Source organism: Taudactylus pleione, unplaced genomic scaffold, assembly GCF_031769625.1.
Source record: "Taudactylus pleione unplaced genomic scaffold, aTauple2 ptg000810l, whole genome shotgun sequence".
NCBI lineage: Eukaryota > Metazoa > Chordata > Amphibia > Anura > Myobatrachidae > Taudactylus > Taudactylus pleione.
The window spans coordinates 2,495,774-2,516,556 of NW_028285212.1; the positions used below are offsets into that span (position 1 = coordinate 2,495,774).

Genomic DNA, 20,783 nt, shown 5'->3' on the forward strand with positions numbered 1-20,783 from the left:
ACATCCTTACCATCAACGCACATCGGATACCCATTACGCAGCATTTAAAACAGGTCTGACCAGCCTCAGAAACTGCAAGTCTCGTCGCACGCAGTCAGCTCTCATGCTGCGTATGCAATCGCAGGTGCTAATTTATATACGCCCATAAAACAACGTTCACATGGACAGGCACGCCTACGGTTTTCTGACCACGCCCCTGTCATCACCACCAAACGCTGAGAGCCTGTCACTCACTTTGTGATGATTCCTCTGTGTGTCCGCAATCACAATGCGATCGCAGCGCACAATATGCACGCGTGTTTGCAAACAATCGCTCGATCTGTGTCTGTATTCACACTTGCGATTGGTACTGAATCAGGCCCATAGACAGCACATCATATGCGCAGGAATACGCTCATTTTCCATGCAATTTTTCTTTCAACTCTGCATTGGCCCCTATGACTCTCCAGTTATTGTAGAACTACATGTCCCAGCAGTGTCTGATCAACATTGCTTGAAAAATGTGATTTTATCACAGAAGAGCAACAGTTTGGCTAACTCAGATTTAACCCATTACTTTTCAAACATCATCACCATTCGGTCAAGATGACCAAGGGCCTGATTCAGAGCCGGACGCAATTAGCGCTCGCTCGTCCAGAAAATAGGGGTGGCTATTCAAATGAACCGTTCGCTCTTTGCGGTCTGTTCACGCCTCTAGGTCTGAATGAGCGAACAAAACTTGCGGTCGTTTTTTGGAAAAATACGCCCCCTGGCAGTTTGCATCCTACGTCATGTCCGCTATTTATTAGATTAATCAAGTACATCGACCAGCGTATGAACTGCTCGCTATTCTTGTGGTTGGTTTTTGCTACCACAATCTTGCGAGCAGTTCTGGCTATAAAATAACCCAGTGATGTGGTCAATGACGCTCCTGTATTAATTATGCACACCCTTAAAACGCCCGTTTTGACCTTTAAGCGCGCCTGCGTTCTGATCTCCACTCCCCGTTTTCAAGCACCTTCCCCTGTTACCACCCACATACGCCTCATTCTGTCACTCAAAATAGCAGGCATTCGCTATTTAGCGAACAAACGATTTTCGCCCGCACTGACTGGTTCGCGCATGCGTATTACTATCCGTACGCATGCGCAGTTGGGCAAACATCGCTCTGAGCGAACGAGCGGCCGCTTACGAGCGGCTCTGAATCAGGCCCCAAGTCCCTGTCTACCACTGACACAAGAAAACTGGTTCAACATTTTAAAGATCCATTGGGCCTGTTTCTGATTTGTGCGCAATTTCTTAATACGGACGGATCGGGCGATTTTTAGCAAACTGCGCTTGTTGTGTGCTGCATATGCATCTTAAAGTACTTACAAGCAAATCTTGGTCGCTTCTCACTTGTGGCTGGATGGGCATTACCAGTGGGCAAAAGGGTCGCAATGAGTTGTTCACACGTAGAATACATCTGCTGTGGGTGTGTACACAGAATTGTGCCCTATTCTGAGCTATGCGTATGCAGAGATCGTTCCGATTCCAGTCGGATCTCCTGCACCAAAGATAGATAGGGCAGGTGCAAATGCAGACGCTGTGATGTCAGCTGCTTTCAGGACCGGAAGACTGGGGGGGAGGGGGGGTGCGGCCACACCGTTGCATAGGAATACCGGCAGATGCTCACATGGGACTTCCAATTCCAATCAATTGCAACCACATTGCATGCGACTCAAAATCAGGCCCATTGTGTGGATAAACCTGATCCTGGCACATGTATTATTTCAACATTATGGGCAAAATTTACTAAGCGGTGGTTTGACGGCAGTTTCTATTCTATTCTAAACCCCGGCGGTTTGGTGGCGGTTTCTATTCTGTTCTAAACCCCGGGGGTTTGCTGGCGGTTTTGCAGCGGTTTGTAAATGACTGCCCTGTTCTATTCTATTCTAAAATGTGTTTTGATTGCAGTTTTGCAGCGGTTTTGGCCTTAGTAAATCTGCAGATAGCAAAACCGCCGCCAAACCACAGTCAAAACACATTTTAGAATAGAATAGAACAGGGCAGTCATTTAGAAACCGCTGCAAAACCACCACCAAACCCCCGGGGTTTAGAACAGAATAGAAACTGCCACCAACCCCCCGGGGTTTAGAATAGAATAGAACCCGCCACCAAACCCCTGGGGTTTAGAATAGAATAGAAACCACTGTCAAACCGCCGCTTAGTAAATTTTGCCCTATGTGTTTATGTTTTATTTGTTTTAACGTAAAACCTTTTTTTATCATTTAAAATGTTAACTGTTGCTATACTTCATTACAATATGGAATACATCTCATTATAGATGCCTATAATGACACCTGTAAGTGTTACGGAAACAGTAGCACTTACAGGTGTCAACCAAAATACTTAAGCAGTAGGCTAAACAAATGTTCAAAAGAATGTAGACTGTCGTTTAACAATAAACCAAAGCAATTTGTTTGTGCTAAATCCATCTTTATGACACAGCCTATGAAATCACAGTGTACCACTTCTGCCTTAGCGAATACTCACTAAGTAAGCGCAGACTACAGGCAGCAATACCGCACGCCACCCACAGAGAATGCAGAGCAGAATTAGGATGTGAGGTAACAATGCTTGTAGTAATGCTTCAACACCTCCCTGCGCTTACAGTGTTCACTACTGGGTTCAATAAACCCCAAATTATTGAGCATTTGCAGTATAAATAAGATACATAATGAGGGAAAGGAGAAACATCTTATGTTCGGTGGAGTCCAGCTACACGTCTTTTATGCATATGTTGTAAAGACATAATTGAGACTAAACACACAATTGTGAACCTGTACAATGCTGGACTACAGGTTGTCAGGGTTATCTCCATTGAAGCCTCACCTTGTTACTTTGTCCTGATTTGGGACTCTGCTCCCACAAAGACTTCTTGCTCAGCACTTCTCCTGGCTTCACCTCCTGGAAAAAGAAGTGGGAAGGTGTCAGTACACTATCAGGGTCTGGCTGGCAGCTACTAGCCCAACAGGAAAGTCCATCCAGGTAGCCTAGTGTGTGCCGCTGTCACAGGTGGGCGTGGCCAAATCACAGAGGGAAGTGCTTAACACTATGCTGACCTCTAACCCCCCCTCACACAGCATTTTCCCTGTACATAAAGAATGCACCAGCGTTAGGTGCACCCAAGCAGAGCAACATGGAGCATGGAGTAACTCCCAACTATCTCTGTAGTCAGGACAAGGTCCTGGCTGCATGGGGTAGAAGCGAGGTTTACAATTCAGAGTGTCCCACCACAAGCCCATGTGCGTGCAATGATACACCTGGCCAAAAAGATCTTCCCCTTGTCACACATTAATCCCCACATCCCTGCTTTTCACACATTATTCCTTACATCCTCCCCTTATCACACACTGCAGACAAAATGTTTCTGTTACTGTACGTCAAACAGAAAAAACAATTGACAGGATATTTACCCAAACAAATGAAAGTGATTTATTGTGTGTGCTGTTCTACACAATCATCCACTAATGTTCATGGATGAATATGTTGCTCCAGTGTCTCCTTCATTATAGGCTTTATTCAGAGTATGGAGCAAATAAATAAAAACAGGAGTGAAAAAAAAAGGACCAAGCTGCACCCCTTGGTAAAACCTTGTTGCACTGCAGCTGGGCAGATCAAGGGCCTCATTTACTAACAAGTTTTATCACAAAAACGAGTGATAAATGTCACTGTGTATGATAAATGGTGCTCCAGCCAATCAGCTCCCAACTATCAACTGTTAGAAAAGTGATAGTTGGGAGCTGATTGGCTGGAGCACCATTTATCATACACAGTTTTGGTGATAAAACTTGTTAATAAATGGGGGCCAATATGAGCAGAGAGATTTACAAAAGCCGCCTCAGAGTTGGGAAGAGATGTGTTCTAGCTTATTTTAAAATTTCATAGTAAAATCAAAGCTGCTCAGTATTTTCACTGCAAAAAAATAAATAAATGCATTAGCACCCCTTACATTGCAATATGGTCTGATCCAGGAGCAAACTGCTCCTTTTTTGCTCCTGTATTGATAACTCTGAATCAAGTACTAAGTTTACCACCTGGGTCCACAGATTCAGAAGCATTTGTGGAGACAGGAAGGGCTATTCGTGTCCACTTATCTATGTGGAGGGAAGGAGACTGTGCCAGTGATGATATCACCAACGCTCTGCAAAGACTTTTCCCACCCACATGGGACTGTGTGAGTGGTTGTCAATAGCAGCTCCTCCACTGGCCACAAAAACAAGATAATAGCTAGAGGAGGGGATAACCAAGGCCGGCTAGAGAAGGTATGTGTCTCCCAGCCCGTCCTTTATTTACACAAGAATACGGTAGCTAACTTACTGCGACTTTTTGAGGCACGGTATTGCCGTCTGGCTCCGATTTTCCTTTACCCCACTGGTTGATCATGTCTGACACGGCTATGTTAATGCCTTCTGTATCCTGTGTCACACATAATGAATATGTATCACAAGCAGACAATATCACAGCAGATCACATAAACAGCCAATATACAAGACGTTATGATCCAATATATACAATATATGGCAGTAACCATAAATATATGATTCCTCCATTCTACAAGGCTTTGCATCTTCAATGTTTTGCTAACTGGGTCTTGTTATACCACATCATTAAACATGCCTTACAATTTCTTTCTGTTAACGCGTTTGCCTCTGTTGATAATATTAAGATGATCTGGAAACAGCGTTATTCATTTTCTGCTGCCTTATCGTTGGAAAACCAACAGTTAAATGTACCAGCTTTTCTAAAGCACGAAGGGTTAAGCGATTTGCAAAATACAGCATCTAATTAGTCAGAGAATAGAAACTAATAGCAAGTTAGCAGTGTAGGGAGAGGAAAGGGGGAAGTGAAAACCAGATTACTCAATTCTAAAAACCACTTGGTAGATGTCAGTTGAATTCTCTAGCGTTAGTAAACCTTTAGAAACTACATAGAAACAGCAAAGTTCACAACAATATATTATTAGCAATTGTGTGATATGTTTATTTTGCATGATGGTATCTTTAATGTTTAACTCTAAAGGTACAAACACACACAATGATTTTTTTAACGAATATCGTTAACGATATTGTTTATCGTTCAATCGTTGTAAAAATCGTTCACTTTCTGAGTTAAAACGAGGAACGATTATCGTTCATGCGTGTTCACGTTTGTAGTTCAGTCAGACTGACCAACTGAACGATTTTCATTAAGGGAATATGCAAAAATCGTTTGTAGTTCAAAAAAATCGTTCATTACACTTTCAAAAATCTGACAGATAATCTGACAGATAACCTGACAGAAAATCGTTCATAAAATCGTTGGTAACAAAATCGTATTTGTATGCAGCTTAAAGCTGCGCACACACACAACGATTTTTTGAACGATTTAACTATAACGACATTGTTATCGTTCAATCGTTCAAAAAAATCGTTCAGTGTAAAACGATGAACGATTACCGTTCATGCGCGTTCACGTTTGTCGATTGTAGTTCAGTTAGACTGGCCAACTGAATGATTTTCAATAGAAGTTGCAACATTTTTCCTTCAACACACAAAAAATCATTTATTATGTAAAGTAAAACCAACTACTTTGTAAAACGAAATCGTTCACTTTTTTAAGGGAAAACGAAATCGTCCAATGAAAATCGTTCATTACTAACATCGTTGTGTGTGTATGCACCTTTAGTAAAAGTTGGAAATGGTTGATGTGTGTGTGTGTGTTTGTTTGTTTTGGGGGTGTCACACCTTGCAAGAGACTTGCTTGCTTGCTGTGCTCACGTCTCCTGCCTCCCATCGATCCTTCTTTGTTGACACTGCATCGTCAGGACTCAGCATCTCTAGAGATGGTGGCCGCACCAAGCGGCTTGTTTTAGAGGATGTCTATATTAGGGGCGGAGAAATAAACCAGGCATTTAGCAACCTAGCAAAAATGTGCCATCAAAGTAAAAAAAGAAAGCAAAATGCAAAAATTAAGCAATGAGGTGATTTCATCTGCTGTTCCATTATGACACCTATATGTGCATAAATGGTGTCCTCGCTTGACTTGCAAACATTTGTTTGGACAATGACGGGATCTGGGTGGGCCATGGGCATAATTAGCTAGGTACATGCTAGGCAGTGCAGTGCAAAACCAGCCCCCTATGTGTTGGAGCTAGGAGAGGAGTGGACTGAGAAAACACACAGACAAGCAATGCCTACACTGATATTGTATCTAGTGCACTGCAGCATATGGGACACAAACATGTTCATGTCATCATGAATAATAATAATTACATTTTCTACTCCGCCAGGAGTGTTCTTAGAAGATTTCCTGCAGGACATGAATTTATATCTGCAAGAGGCAGTTACTTTAGGACAGGGATGGGGTACCTCTTGCCCAGGGGCCGTATAAGGCTCTCGGAATCATTTGGTCTGGCCCTCTGAGCTTTTTTCTGCTAGCCTCATCTGGTTAGCAGGGTGCCTAGAATGACACCCTGCAGCCAGAATCTATGCAGCAGTGCTGCCTGCAGCGTCCTTAGGATGCTTGACGGTTACACAGCTGCCCTTACAGCTCCCCCCAGCATCCTCAGGATGTTCCGGGCATTGCTGTAATCACAAGCAATTGTGGACCCACCACCGTGTGATGTTACGTGGAGGGGTGTGGCCTGCACAGAGCCCGCGAATAAGGTTATACATATCAAAATGGCCCTCGGCAGAAAAAAGGTTCCCCACCCCTGCTTTAGGACAACATTCTGTACAAAGTCCATTTGTTACAACTTGTAAATGAAGGGAATGCCAACCATGCTCAGCTATTTACATAAAGCTCTCATTCTAAAGAGTAGAACCACAGGTATTAATGTGAATGGGTTATCTCTGGAAAGTCCTGCCAGCTAGGGAGAGAAAAGGCTTCATGCATACTTACTGATATTTTATCAAAGCTCTATTGGAATCCTCAAAAAGAAGGCGCAGGGTGGAGTTCACCCAAATTTGGGAGTCTCCCTGATATTGGGGAAGAGTAGACACCTATGGCGCATTGTACAAAGTTAGGTGTAGCTGGAGATCTCATTTAGGCTACATACACACTCGTGTTTAAAAATACCTATGAGTCTGGTCAAATTAGTAATCATAATGTCTAGAGATAGACCGATTTATATGCATTAAAACACATAGAAACTGGTCCAGTGCGTATGGAGCCCTTAATTGGGATCTCAACAAATCAGCTTCCACAAGCTCCTGCACTATACATAGAACTGATCTCATTGCAACCCTGAGCAATGTGGACATTTTCTCTTAATATGCAATGACAGATGTACCTCTATAGCATGCGTGTACTGTTCCAGGCGGTCATCAATCTTGTTTATTGGGAGAGGCGGCTCACTTCTCTTTATACTGTTACTACATGTAAGAGAGTAGGAGATGAAGTAAAACATCTGAGATGTGATAGCATGTAGATGGTATAGAAGAAAAAGGAACATACTGTATAACACACACAGGGGTTGATGTATCAAGTTGTAAAAAGAAAGTAGAAGTTGCCTATAGCAACCAATCTGCTCTGAGGTAGCATTTATCAAGTACATTCTATAAAATGATAGGAAGAAGCTGATTCGTTACTAGGGGTAACTTCTCAACTGGTGCACTTCACTTTTTTCGCTGCTTGACACATTGACCCCACAGTATGGAATCATTAAAGTGCATCTGTACATACTGTACATACATAAATACTTTCCCTAAAGATATGAAGATAAAATAAGTACCTTGCTTTTAAATACATTTTATTTTAAAGTTCATTAAATTTCCTATAAAATTTCATAGAATCATATGGGCATAAGTACATATCGGCATTACTGGTAGAAAGGAGCTGCCATACAGCATGCTTGGCCAATGTATAATGAAATATATAGACCAGTGGTTCCCAAACTGGGGGCACTTGCAGGGGTACCTCTTGTTGGTGGTCCAGTACCAAATAAAATTATTTTTATTCAGTGTGATAGGCAGAATCAGTGCTAATGGCTGCCAATCAAAAAATATGTAGATAAAAAGATGCGCAGCCCTGTCAACCACCACATAACTGAACCTACGGGTGACATATAAGCTCAATTTACTAAATGTAATTTTTGCTGAATTTCTCAATAAGAAACTTTTGGCCCAGGGGTGCAGTGAAAAAATGCTGATACTCTAAGGCGCCGTGATTCGCTAAAGTTTAGGCACCACTGATATAGACAGCTGTGGAGCAGCGCCACCTAGGGAACACCTTCTCTTAAATTATAACCATCATCACAGCCATATGGTAATGTGAATGTTTAAATAGACCCATACCTCTTCTCGATGGAACGGTTCAGAACCTCTGCTCTCTCAGTTATCTAATAAGCAAAGGGAAATGTCACTGAAATGTTATTTACAATAAAGACAATTCAGAAGAAAAGCAAAGAATTTCATCATTTCAAGCTCATGTTTAGCATAAACAGGAAGACAGTTGCCATTTGCCTATAAACAGGGTGTTTAAATATTGTTATTACAGATATTTAGTGGAAAGGTCTAACGGCTAAATCACAAAGGGTTAAAATGCTACCTGTCCGCAATGGCCATACACAACACTGACACTGTCATCAGCCAACAAGCTTGTCCTCTGTCTGACTGCAGCACAGCCCACCCACTCTCACTGCCAGGCCCCATAGCAACTGCTTAAACGTAATCACCTTCACAGAGATCTCTTCTTCATCATCATCACTGCTTACTGACCTGCCAGAGGCTGGAACTGTCTGTGCCAGACAAGAAATAACAAGCAAATGAGTTGTTTTTTTATCTATAATACAAATAAATTAACAGCATGGTATTAACACATAAACATCAAAGTCCGGCCTCATTGATATTTACATGTAATAAACAGATCAACAGTCAAATGTTGATCAATCTGAATATGCAGATTATGATCAGTTGTCACTCAAATGAATACAAGCTATGGGCCTGATTCAGCATGCGCAGGATCCATTCTGCGAGTGTGCAAAATGGGTCCTGCGTAGTCACACGCAGACCCGTCTATGCCCCTACTTTCCCGGAAACGGGAGTGGCAAGTCCAGGGACGCAGTGACCTGGCCTCGCAAGCCGGCCAGCCTGAGCAAGCTGAGGCTTACTCAGCTGGCTGGCGGTCCGGCGCCGTCCACCATCGTGACCATCCACCACCGATGGTAGCAATGGTGATTCTGGCCTGCGACCTCGGTCGCAGTGCTGGGCTCACAAATGCAGCAGGGGGTGTCATACACCTCATGCTGCATTTGCATATTTGCAAGGACGGAATTGCAAAGCTGCCTGCATGCATACATCATATATTTATTGCCTGGGTGCAGCTTTGCAATTGCGATCCTTGCTCAATTACCCCCTATGTCATTATACTATGTACAAGTAGGTGAATACTTATCATAGATACACAGTACAAATTATTATATTCATAATGATCCTGGGGTGAACGCTCCTCTTAAGTTACCAGGCATCCTCCAGAGGGACCCAATGCCAAATGCAGGTAAAATTTTGAAACACCCCGCAGCACAGGGTTTTTCCTGCAAATGTTTTCATATGCAATTGCCGGGTAGAAAATCAGTTGCAGCGATCTCTATAGGAATTACCGCGGCTATTTTCTTGCAGCCCCAGAGCAGGTCTATACAAATAAAAAATGTCGGTGGCTCCGAACCCCTTGGACATCCTCCCTAATGATTAATAAGGCAATTAGAAGTTTTCAATTAGCTTAATTGTTGTCATAATTACATTTCATTATTGGTTGATAGAACTAATAATGACATCAAATTACCCCAAAATCAACCTTTTTCGTTAATTAATGCACCTCAAATTTAATTAAATCAATTATTTAAACTAAATATTTTGGGGGTCTTTTTGTAGTTGGCCAAATTTAATTAAATCAATTATTTAAACTAAATATTTTGGGGGTCTTTTTGTAGTTGGCCAAAAATTACAACAAAATCAAATCTTTTTACAACTAAACTAAATGTTTTAGTTTTTTTTGTAGTTGGCCAAAAATTACACCCAAATCACCTTTTTTCCAACTTTTCTTTGCATTTTTTTTTAGTTTTATTCGTTTGTGATAAAACGAAAAAAGTTTGCTTTGTATAATTTTTTTACTTAAAAAAGGACAAATCATCAATTTGCTGCATTTTTTAAGAACAATTTATTTTTCTTTGGGACAGGAATAACCATTATTACTGTTACGAAATGTTTTTTGGGGGGGTACAGGCTGTTCCCAATTTTTTTTTTTTTAAATTACTCACTGGGTATTGTCCAAAAAATTGTTGCAACCGATTTCATTCCATTGGATACTGCGGGTAACCCGCAGTAATAGAAAATTGGTTGCGATGCATGAGTAAATTTTTACGGGGAAAACCTTGCGGCCAATTAATTATGCCCCCAGAGCTTACAGAGGCACAAGCAAACCATTGAATATATAACTTTCTGTTGTTCTAATTCCTTAAATGTATTAATAAAATAGATGTCCAGATACTCTCTCCAAGATGGGGATTGGGGTCCCGAATATATGTTGGCGCTGCTCTGGGGCTCCAGGTAATCCACTCCGTATCTGGTGGCAGTGTCCTATCCTTCAGCCATTTTGGAATGAAGGCCTCAACCTTTCTGCAAAAATTTTAGACGAACCGGTCCCTACAGATCCAACGTTTTGGTTGTTTCACCTATCATCTGGGCCCCTCTCAAATTACAAGAAAACTTTATTATGCCATTTGAACAACGCTGCTAAAGCAGTTATTCCGGTGAAATGGCGCTCCTCCTCTCCTCCAACAGTTATGGAATGGTTCGCTAGGCTGGATCTATATATGGACATGGATGATATACTGTCCTCTGCTGATGGTGATTATGAGTCCTTCAGAGATACTTGGTGTCGCTGGATAGATTTCAAGGATTCGGTGTTCTTCAAAAATATCTTATCTGCTTCCCGCCCTTCAATTTCCTAGATCAGTCCCAAACAATGATAAACTCTACGCCCCTGTATTTGGTTCAGAAAGTAATTAACGGCTATATTTATTTTATTTTTTATTTTTCATTATATTTCTCTCAACCCCTTTTTAATAAGTACTGATAAACTCGAGATTATATTATGTGATTTGAGGTGACTGCTCTTTTTCCTCCCAATTTATTATATCTACTCCCTTCCCTTCCTTCCTCCCCCCCTCTCACCTTGTTGTCTAGTTATGTCTTTGTCTGCTTGTGTTGTGTCTTTTTTGTGTTTACATTTTTATTCTTTTCTATATAAATGGGTCTTCTGTTGTGATATTTTAGGTTATCACTGACAATTTTTGTGATTGAGTTTTAATATTTTCCAGTGTCTGACTTTTTCTATATTGTTTTTTCTGGCAACGACCCGGATATTGTCTAAAAGTATTTGTATTGTTATTCTACTGATTTTTCTACAATAAAATACAATTTGCACTAAATGTATTAATAAAACCTATATTGTGTTAAAATTTGTGTCCTACTGTATATACTCTTTTGGACTCCGCTTGTGGTCATTTAAGACTAAATGTATGTATTCAAGATTCCTATATTTGCAGGTCATCCTATATTCCAGTAGAACAATGTTTCCAAATCAGACAATTGTTTAAAAATAGTCTGTCATAACACTATTGTTACTGTGCTGGTGTTAGGGGAGACAAACGACTACAAAAATGGAAATTCAATTTTAACGAGAAAAAATTATTTGTCTTCAAGAAACTTCAGAAGCACATTTTGAACTTACTTAAGAAAAACACTTTTGTGGAAATCTTGATGCACATTTTAGCTGACAGGAGGAAAAACTGCTTTTACAATAACTTATATAGCAGCTTCTCCTTACAGAGAGAGACCATGGGTGGATGACGGGCTAATAGCAAGCTGAATCAAGTTGACAGCCTGCGACTTAGCACTGTCAATCCACCTCACAGGAATTCAATGATAGTCCACCGCACACCTTCGCTACTCAATTCTGTACTGTGGGACAGCCATCAGTTAATAACCTAGATCCCGGACCTTAAGTAGGAGTGAGACTCTGGGAGGTGTGCTGATAATGCTCGGGCTGTATGCAATCAGTTATCTCAGTGCAGAGAGTCAAAACTCTTCCCAACTTCCAGAACTTCACTGACAGCAAGCTATTAGTAGTGAAACTTCAGGGAAAGGAGGCTGTGGCATGTGGGGTGCTCGGATGCCAGGTTTGTGAAGACCATAAAAATTATATGGTCTTCTTGTGAAGACCATAAAAAATATAACACAGATCATATTGGGCCATTTGGAGTTAAGGGGCTACCTGGGCTGTAGAAGGCTCAAGTGTCTCTTCTCGTCTCCCTCTGTCTTCCACTTGGTTTTCATCCTCTTCTTCTTGATATCTTGGACTTGGTGCTCTGTTATCTTCATTATCATTGGTCTCTCTACAGTGAAAGAACAGGGAAAAGAGAGGTGCAAGATGTGAATAACAGAAGTAGTTTTATGCCTTAGAGATAAATATGTAAGAACATTTTGCACCCTACCTTGTCTCCCATTGGTTGGAAGAGATGGATAATGTCTTCAGTGTGAAGGGTTCATAACTGCTGCCATCATGGGTGCAGGGATCTGCCTCATCATTCACCTGTTAAAACATAATTAAGAGAAGAACACAATTATTAATACCCCACTCCCAAAGATGTTTGCTAAATATATTAAATCTAGACCAAGAATAAACTATAGAGTTCCATTTTTCTTACACACATCAAGGGGTCAATTCAATTAGGCTTGCCCCACGAGAAGATGTGCGCATTTATGGTAGCCCCCAACTTGCTGATTTTTGTTCGCAGCCCCATAGGACTGCATACAAAACCAGTGAGTCCGGGGCGAGGTGGGGGTAAGTCGATGTTATGTTGCTGGCATTTATATACCGCTGCAACAGCACTTAATTGAATTGGCTCCCAAATGTCTTGTGATATTGGTCCCAGACTGTGTTGCATCAGTTTTACTAGATCACTGAGTTTCTGTGGCCTGGCTCTGCCACTAGTTCCAAAGCTGCCCACATACTGCAGTTGGACCATTACCACTTTAAGCATGTATGTGCGGTCACCTTTCCATCTGCAGTAGTACCAAGCAACATTAAATTCACATTAAATTCACATTTAGTCTGGCTGCTTGGCCTGAAAGTGAAATAACCTGATCCTTACTGTTCACATATGTGGCCAAACAGTACAATGAACGCATTGCTTGGCATTCAAGCCCAACAGGAGGATCACTGCTGTGTGGACAGCATTAAGGATTACGCCTCTGTGCTGATTGATCTCAAGAAGCCAGTGCTTGGACCCATTTCTTGAAATACCTACACTGTGAGTCTATAAAATTACACAGATGTCATAATAATGTAAGTTTGGAATGACCTACTGAATGTATTTCATGCACCATTTCTTTGGCATTAGACTTGTCTTAGGCTAAACACTTTGTCCTGTAATTTTTATGTTAATCTTTGACTATAAGCCTCAAATGGTCTTTGTAAGACGACAATAATAGGTATACCTCTGCTGCTTCACAGCGAGACGTTCCTTCATCTTCCTCCTCTTCTGCTTTTGGCTCTTGGACTCGTCCATCCTCCTCTGTGACTCCAGCCTCCTCACACTGTACTTCTTCCGTCTGTCTGAAATCCTCTGTTTCCTCTGTGGCCTGAGCTGCTCCTCGTAGCCTCCTCTGCTCCAATCTCTGAGACCAGTCACTAAATCCCTCATCTTCCTCAGTCTCCCAGGGACCAGCTGGCTTCAGCCCCACACTGAAATCAGAACAGTGCAATAATGTGATACAGTATCACACATAAAATAAATCACTACTTGTCCCACTGTAAATTTTATACATAATATCAATAGCAGATTCCACAACAGAAATATCTTACTGCCTTGTGAGTGATTTATTGTCTTTTTGTAAAGGCTTAGGTTTCTCAGCAAGTTAACAAAACTAAAAATAAATGACAAGCTGCGAAATAGCGAGCTTTGGGGTCAATCCTATTAGGTGCGAATTGCGAGTTGCTATTTTCACTTTTAATCCGCATAGCAAATTTATTTCGCAATCCAATTAGCAACTCGCACTGAATCAGTCAGACTGAAGTCGCAACTTTCCGCTCGCACCTCCCTGTGGGTGAGAAATAGAAAGGAAAATCTTTATTTTAAGGATAAAATGTCGGGACACTGTACTGAACCACTTGGACACCCTACCTAATGACCAATTAGGCAATTGAAATTTCCAATTAGTTTAATTAGTCCAATAATTACATGTCATTTTTTGGGGTTTAAAAAAAAAAATTCCTCAAATTACTCCAAAATCAACTTTTTCGTTAGTTAATAATTTTTAATTGAAAAATAATTGTTTTTATAATTTTTTTCAATTTTTCAAAGTGCCCTCAAAGTACCCCAAAATCACCCTTTTTCCTAATTTTTTTTTGGATTTTTCGTTTAATTAGTTTGAGATTAAGAGAAAAAAGTTTGTTTTTTTTATCATTTTTTTGCATTTAAAAAAAAAAAAGCACAAATCAGCCATTTGACACCATTTAAAACCCTACTTCTACCTTCCTAATGCCCACAAACATCCTTCTATACGGTCCTGCTAACAAAATTATCCATTTTGGGGGGTCTAGGATGGTTTCCCCACATTTTCATGCATTTCTCGCAGATCTCATTTGGCAGTGAATTCGCACCCCTCCGCTGCGAGTAGTGCGACTAGGCATTTTTAATTTATATTGGAGAATTCTTGGGAGCACACTTTGATGCGAAATGTGCGAGTTTCAAGAAACAAACTCGCTACTCGCCATTTCCACCTAATTGGATTGAGCCTTTTTTTAAAGAAAATGTTCAGGAGCGCAAATTTGATATTTACATAAAGACATCTGTCATTCTGTCTCCATACACGCAAATGCCTCCTCATTGCTACATGTGTGCCCCAATATAATCATCCTTCCCTACCAAAAACAATTTAGGAGAAATTATCACATGCCAAGTGGTAAACTGATGGCTGCAATATGCCAGTGTGTGTTATCGAAAACGCTAACTAGGGCCACAGTAATCCAGATATTTATCGTGAGCATAGCCTGATTATGAATTTAGCACCGAGGGGTCCAGATCACCCTAACCCATTTTTATGCTCTTTTATTTTTCCGGTGTTGCATATTCCCTATGAAGTCATAATCTGGATCTGAGCCTGAGCATTGAGCAACTGGAACTCTCCAACTTGATCATCCATGAATATTGTCAAAGTGGAAACAGATCCTGCAGCTGTTGCAAAACCCTTGGAAACTAATTTTACTGGTGTCTAATAACTACTACAATATTTCTTAGAATTCTCTGTATGTTTGAAATCTTTCTAGTTGTTGGTACTATAGTCTATTTATTAACAAAAGGTATATACATACAGGTAACATATAACTAACCAATAGCAAATGATTTGCTTCAAAGCTACACTACCATCATATTTTATGAACCTGGCACCTCCCCCTAGGCGGAGCCCTGGGAGAAGCCAAAGCCACATGCAGCCATTCTGACTGGACTCTTATGCTGTGTACACAATTGATCGCCCAATATATCGCGTGCCCGTCGGCCAATGTGTACCAGCAACGCAAATATATCTGCAGATATATCTGTCCATCGTGCTGTGTTTATGGGCGATCAGCCGACCGCCAGAACATATGCAGCGCCAGCCGCAAGAAGGGGGAATCGGCGCGGCCCCGGGACCCGCAGACAGATGGAAGATGATGGTTGTTCAGTGTATATGAACGACCATCATCTGCAGATATATCTGCAGATCACTTGATCTGCAGATATATCTGCTAGGTGTGCACCCAGCATTACAGTATGTCAATTAAGTTATCCATATTTAAATGGTGGCAGAGGGGAGTGTGACCAGGGGGAACAATCATTAGCCACAATCTCTTGATTGTTCACCCAATCACACCTCACTCTCCCGCAGCTACGAGAGGAACGAAATACATTTGGAAAAGGGATAGTAAAGCTATAATTCATCTAGTACAAATGTTTGCATGATTACTATGGGATACTGCACATATGCTAGCTGCCAACAGTCCCTAATTTACAGGTACAAGCCCAGATTTTAATGGTTTGTCCCTGAAAATGTCCCTTGTTTTCAAAATGGATATGATTCCTGTTATTCTGTTCACTTAATGCAATTTTATCTATCTGTACTTATTTTATGGGTTTTATAATATTTATTTAACAAGACCACCACATTTCCCTGAAAAGTCTTTATACAAGTTGGCAACTAACCGATCTACACTTCTGCATTGTGTTATTAAATAGCCCCCTATGTGGAGGAAATGGACTGTTACTTCCTCCATTGTTTGATGCAAAATATGTAATATCAAAGTCTTAGTAATCTTCTGTGCGTGAGTGAGGAGGCCAAATTCTAAACACATAATATAGATCCAGTTGTATCTTCAGAATAGTTTGTACTTCATATATTATAAAGAAAGCAATAAGTTGATTAAAAATGAAGCAAGAAGTTGATTGTTGCCATAGGAATTATAATGGTTTGTCGATTTGTGAATTATGAATGGGAAAATTCAGATTACACATAAAATATGGTTATTAATGGGGAAATTCAGATGACATATAAGATTATAAAATAATATAATTTGCTAATGTTGAAAGTTTCACCAGTCAAATCCCCATTTTACATAACTTTGGTTAGATTAGTATAATGAAAAAACACATCAAATTTTCTTGTAAATAAATAATTTTAGATTTAAAACACACTACCTCATAATATTGCTGCAAGGCTATACAAATTGCCGTTGAGGAGAGGGGGGTGATACCACAGACTGGTGTTAGTTGGTATGTTTGCTACATTACATGAGCTGCAATAAATATGAATCATGCCTTGGTTTTTAGTTAATATTTTGTTCCTTTGAGACACTTTGCTGTTTATGTGTTTCTTTTTGAAATATGCTGAAAATATTTTAATATTTTTATAATAAAAGCTATTTTTTAATATAGTGCACCACATACAGACTCTTTCTGCCTGTTTGACCAATGTTAGCAAATACACAGCAGATATAATTCAGCTCCCAGCTCACATTGCGCTATTCTGCCCTGAGAGCAGTTCTCAGAGATGGTGACACAGGGGAGTCACTTGTGTGGCAGTAACACAACATTTACATCTGCGTCTCATTTATGAGACAGAGACAAAAATAATGACAGTCTACTGAATGGTGAAGCAGGGTTAGGATCAGCTTCACAGAAAATAGGTACATTTCTATAATAATCAGATACTTCCGTATTTAACTCAAAATATATCTATTACATATATACAGAAGTAAAATAAAATTCAGTTTGGTTGCTTTCAGTCTGTGGCATTATAATGTCTTGGGAAATGAGAGGCAGGAGGCTTTAAGGAGAGGGATGAAAAGTTCTTAACAAAAATACATTCCTTTTATTATCGCATAGTCCGCTAGACAAATTCAACTCTTACCAATCTTTCTCTGTGCATGTAGATGAAGAAAGATAAAGAATAGAATAAATCTAGTGAGGGTACAATAAGACTGAGGAGATTGATAGTAATCTTACTGGTCATCTGACTGTGTGCAGTTCTCTTCATTTAGGTCCTCTGGAGATTGCCCCTCGCTGCCGTCCTGACACTGCTGCTGTCTCTCTCTTCTGCGACGCTCCCTCGCTGCCTCCTCCTCATCTTCCACACTCCACTGAGTGGTCAATCTGCAGCACCAAATGAAAAATCATCATAAATAAGGAACACTGCCCAGATGTTCTAACGCCAGCTCCGTTCTCCCCAAATATTCCTATAATTTCAAACAACCAATAGACAGATATTACAGAATGATAAATTTGAACTGATGGAATGTTCATAATACAGAAATAGTCTGTGTGTTATATAATGTATAGTACTGTAATAGTTGTGAATCCTATAGCACTGACAATATTTACTACTCGTGCATTAGCCACTTAATTGACGAGTTAATTTTTTCCCAAAATTGGCCTACATTTTTTTTTAATTTTTTTAAAAAAAATTGTATTATGTAAAAAACGTATTTTTAGTTTCCCTCCTCGCACTTTTGTCCCCGGAGCATGCGCCCCAGAATGCTGTTCGCACGGGATTCTAGTTAGCGGCTACAGCAGTGATGTCAACGGTCACAAGCAGATGCGACCATGTCGGCTAATGCCCAGCTGGCTGCAGCCGCTTTCCATCCAACCGCGGTGGTAATGCTAGGTACACACCAGATAGATGAGAGGAATGAGCCACCATTTTATTTTCCTGACAAATAAAACTATCCTAAGGTCATTCGATTTCAAGTATACACTACACAATAATCATTCTTATCTGAACATTAAATGTCACTGAGGTGATGTTTTTAAATGTACTTTGTCTCCCCGATCATGTACACACTGCATTAGACATGATATAGGCTGATGAGGACCGTTGAACGTTGTACACTACTCCTGATGTGGGGACCCAATCTGACAGGTTTATGAATGACCGTAGATTCCTGGTGCTCTGTACACACTAATGTGCAATGATTGGACCAAGCAGCCGAGAAATGCCTGATTATTGCACACGTGTGTACCAAGCTTTACTTACCGTTACCAAAGACAAAACCCACCCACTGCGCACACCCACTCTATCTTACCGAAGACAAAACCCACCCACTGCGCACACCCACTCTATCTTACCAAAGACAAAACCAACCCACAGCGCACACCCACTCTGTCTTACCAAAGACAAAACCCACCCACTGCGCACGCCCACTCTATCTTACCAAAGAAAAAACCCACCCACTGCGCACGCCCACTCTATCTTACCAAAGAAAAAACCCACCCACTGCGCACGCCCACTCTATCTTACCAAAGACAAAACCCACCCACTGCGCACACCCACTCTATCTTACCAAAGACAAAACCCACCCACTGCGCACGCCCACTCTATCTTACCAAATACAAAACCCACCCACTGCGCACGCCCACTCTATCTTACCAAAGACAAAACCAACCCACAGCGCATACCCACTCTTGTCTTACCAAAGACAAAACCCACCCACTGCACACACCCACTCTATCTTACCAAAGACAAAACCCACCCACTGCGCACACCCACTCTATCTTACCAAAGACAAAACCCACCCACTGCGCACACCCACTCTGTCTTACCGAAGACAAAACCCACCCACTGCGCACACCCACTCTATCTTACCAAAGACAAAACCCACTCACTGCGCACACCCACTCTGTCTTACCAAAGACAAAACCCACTCACTGCGCACACCCACTCTGTCTTACCAAAGACAAAGCCCACCCACTGCGCACACCCACTCTATCTTACCAAAGAAAAAACCCACCCACTGCGCACGCCCACTCTATCTTACCAAAGAAAAAACCCACCCACTGCGCACGCCCACTCTATCTTACCAAAGACAAAACCCACCCACTGCGCACACCCACTCTATCTTACCAAAGACAAAACCCACCCACTGTGCACGCCCACTCTATCTTACCAAATACAAAACCCACCCACTGCGCACGCCCACTCTATCTTACCAAAGACAAAACCAACCCACAGCGCATACCCACTCTTGTCTTACCAAAGACAAAACCCACCCACTGCACACACCCACTCTATCTTACCAAAGACAAAACCCACCCACTGCGCACACCCACTCTATCTTACCAAAGACAAAACCCACCCACTGCGCACACCCACTCTGTCTTACCGAAGACAAAACCCACCCACTGCGCACACCCACTCTATCTTACCAAAGACAAAACCCACTCACTGCGCACACCCACTCTGTCTTACCAAAGACAAAACCCACTCACTGCGCACACCCACTCTGTCTTACCAAAGACAAAGCCCACCCACTGCGCACACCCACTCCATTAGTCAATTCATATGTATTTCATAAACAAGCTGACCCACTTCTATACCAGTAAGCATAATATAAACACAGTTTATTTGCTAAGTTACCAAGTACAAGGAGAAAACAAACACTTATACCATGGTATACACAGCTGTTCTTCTCTGGCACACTATCCCAAATGAGCATCCTCCCTTCATTTTACCCTTATTAATAATACCACTGGGGGAGGATGTAAGTGAAGAATTAAGACTGGCATCAAATGTATCCCTTACACACCCTGCCCACTCCCAGGAATGTGGCCTTGCACACATGCGTGTTCTCACACTTCAGCATCTTGCTGACCTTTAACCATAACATCAGTGGGGTCTGTAATAAGCCCCCTAATGATACAGTGACTTTGCGCACATCAAATGTAACCATTACACATGGGAACAATATGGAATTTTGGTTTCTCATTAGTTACCCAATGACTACAGGACATGCTTTAGTGTTCTGATGTGTAACTATTAAGCACATACAGTAATTTTAAATTACTTATGGCATGGATACTGCCCCGTCACCTTAAAACAAAGGTTCCCAAACTTCGCCATTACAGTCCAGGTTTTAAGGATAACCATGCTTGCGCCCAGATGGTTAAATCAAATTGACTGTGGTGCTAAATAAGTCACCTTTGCTCAAGCATGGAAATATTGAAAACCTGGACTGTAATGGTGGCGTTTGGGAATCTCTGACTTAATCCATTGTTATATTAAATTAACTATGTGTAATTTTCAATTTCTTTAATCAATACATTCCAGATTAATGCAGTTAAATTACATTACTCACAAAAGATTCTGCTTCTCAATATCTCCTCGTATTATGACCTACAGTATGTCTCGCCTTTCAATCTTCCATCCCCAACCAGATGAAAAGAGTAAAGTGCTGATGGATTCTTGCCT

At 41.1% G+C, this 20,783-nt stretch overlaps 1 protein-coding gene across 2 annotated transcripts in view; it reads right to left on the bottom strand.

The window, feature by feature from the left end:
• The window catches only part of LSP1 (lymphocyte specific protein 1), a 68,853-nt gene that overhangs the window by 10,607 nt on the left and 37,463 nt on the right, over nucleotides 1-20,783 (bottom strand). For both annotated transcript variants that reach the window (XM_088458150.1, XM_088458151.1), the window contains exons 2-11: nucleotides 17,546-17,692; nucleotides 13,503-13,749; nucleotides 12,497-12,594; nucleotides 12,277-12,397; nucleotides 8,678-8,740; nucleotides 8,298-8,341; nucleotides 7,295-7,376; nucleotides 5,748-5,882; nucleotides 4,342-4,440; nucleotides 2,854-2,928 (exon numbers count right to left, since the gene is read on the bottom strand). In XM_088458150.1, the coding sequence (XP_088314276.1) occupies nucleotides 2,854-2,928; nucleotides 4,342-4,440; nucleotides 5,748-5,882; nucleotides 7,295-7,376; nucleotides 8,298-8,341; nucleotides 8,678-8,740; nucleotides 12,277-12,397; nucleotides 12,497-12,594; nucleotides 13,503-13,749; nucleotides 17,546-17,692 (1,111 nt within the window). The remainder of the gene's footprint in view (nucleotides 1-2,853; nucleotides 2,929-4,341; nucleotides 4,441-5,747; nucleotides 5,883-7,294; nucleotides 7,377-8,297; nucleotides 8,342-8,677; nucleotides 8,741-12,276; nucleotides 12,398-12,496; nucleotides 12,595-13,502; nucleotides 13,750-17,545; nucleotides 17,693-20,783) is intronic.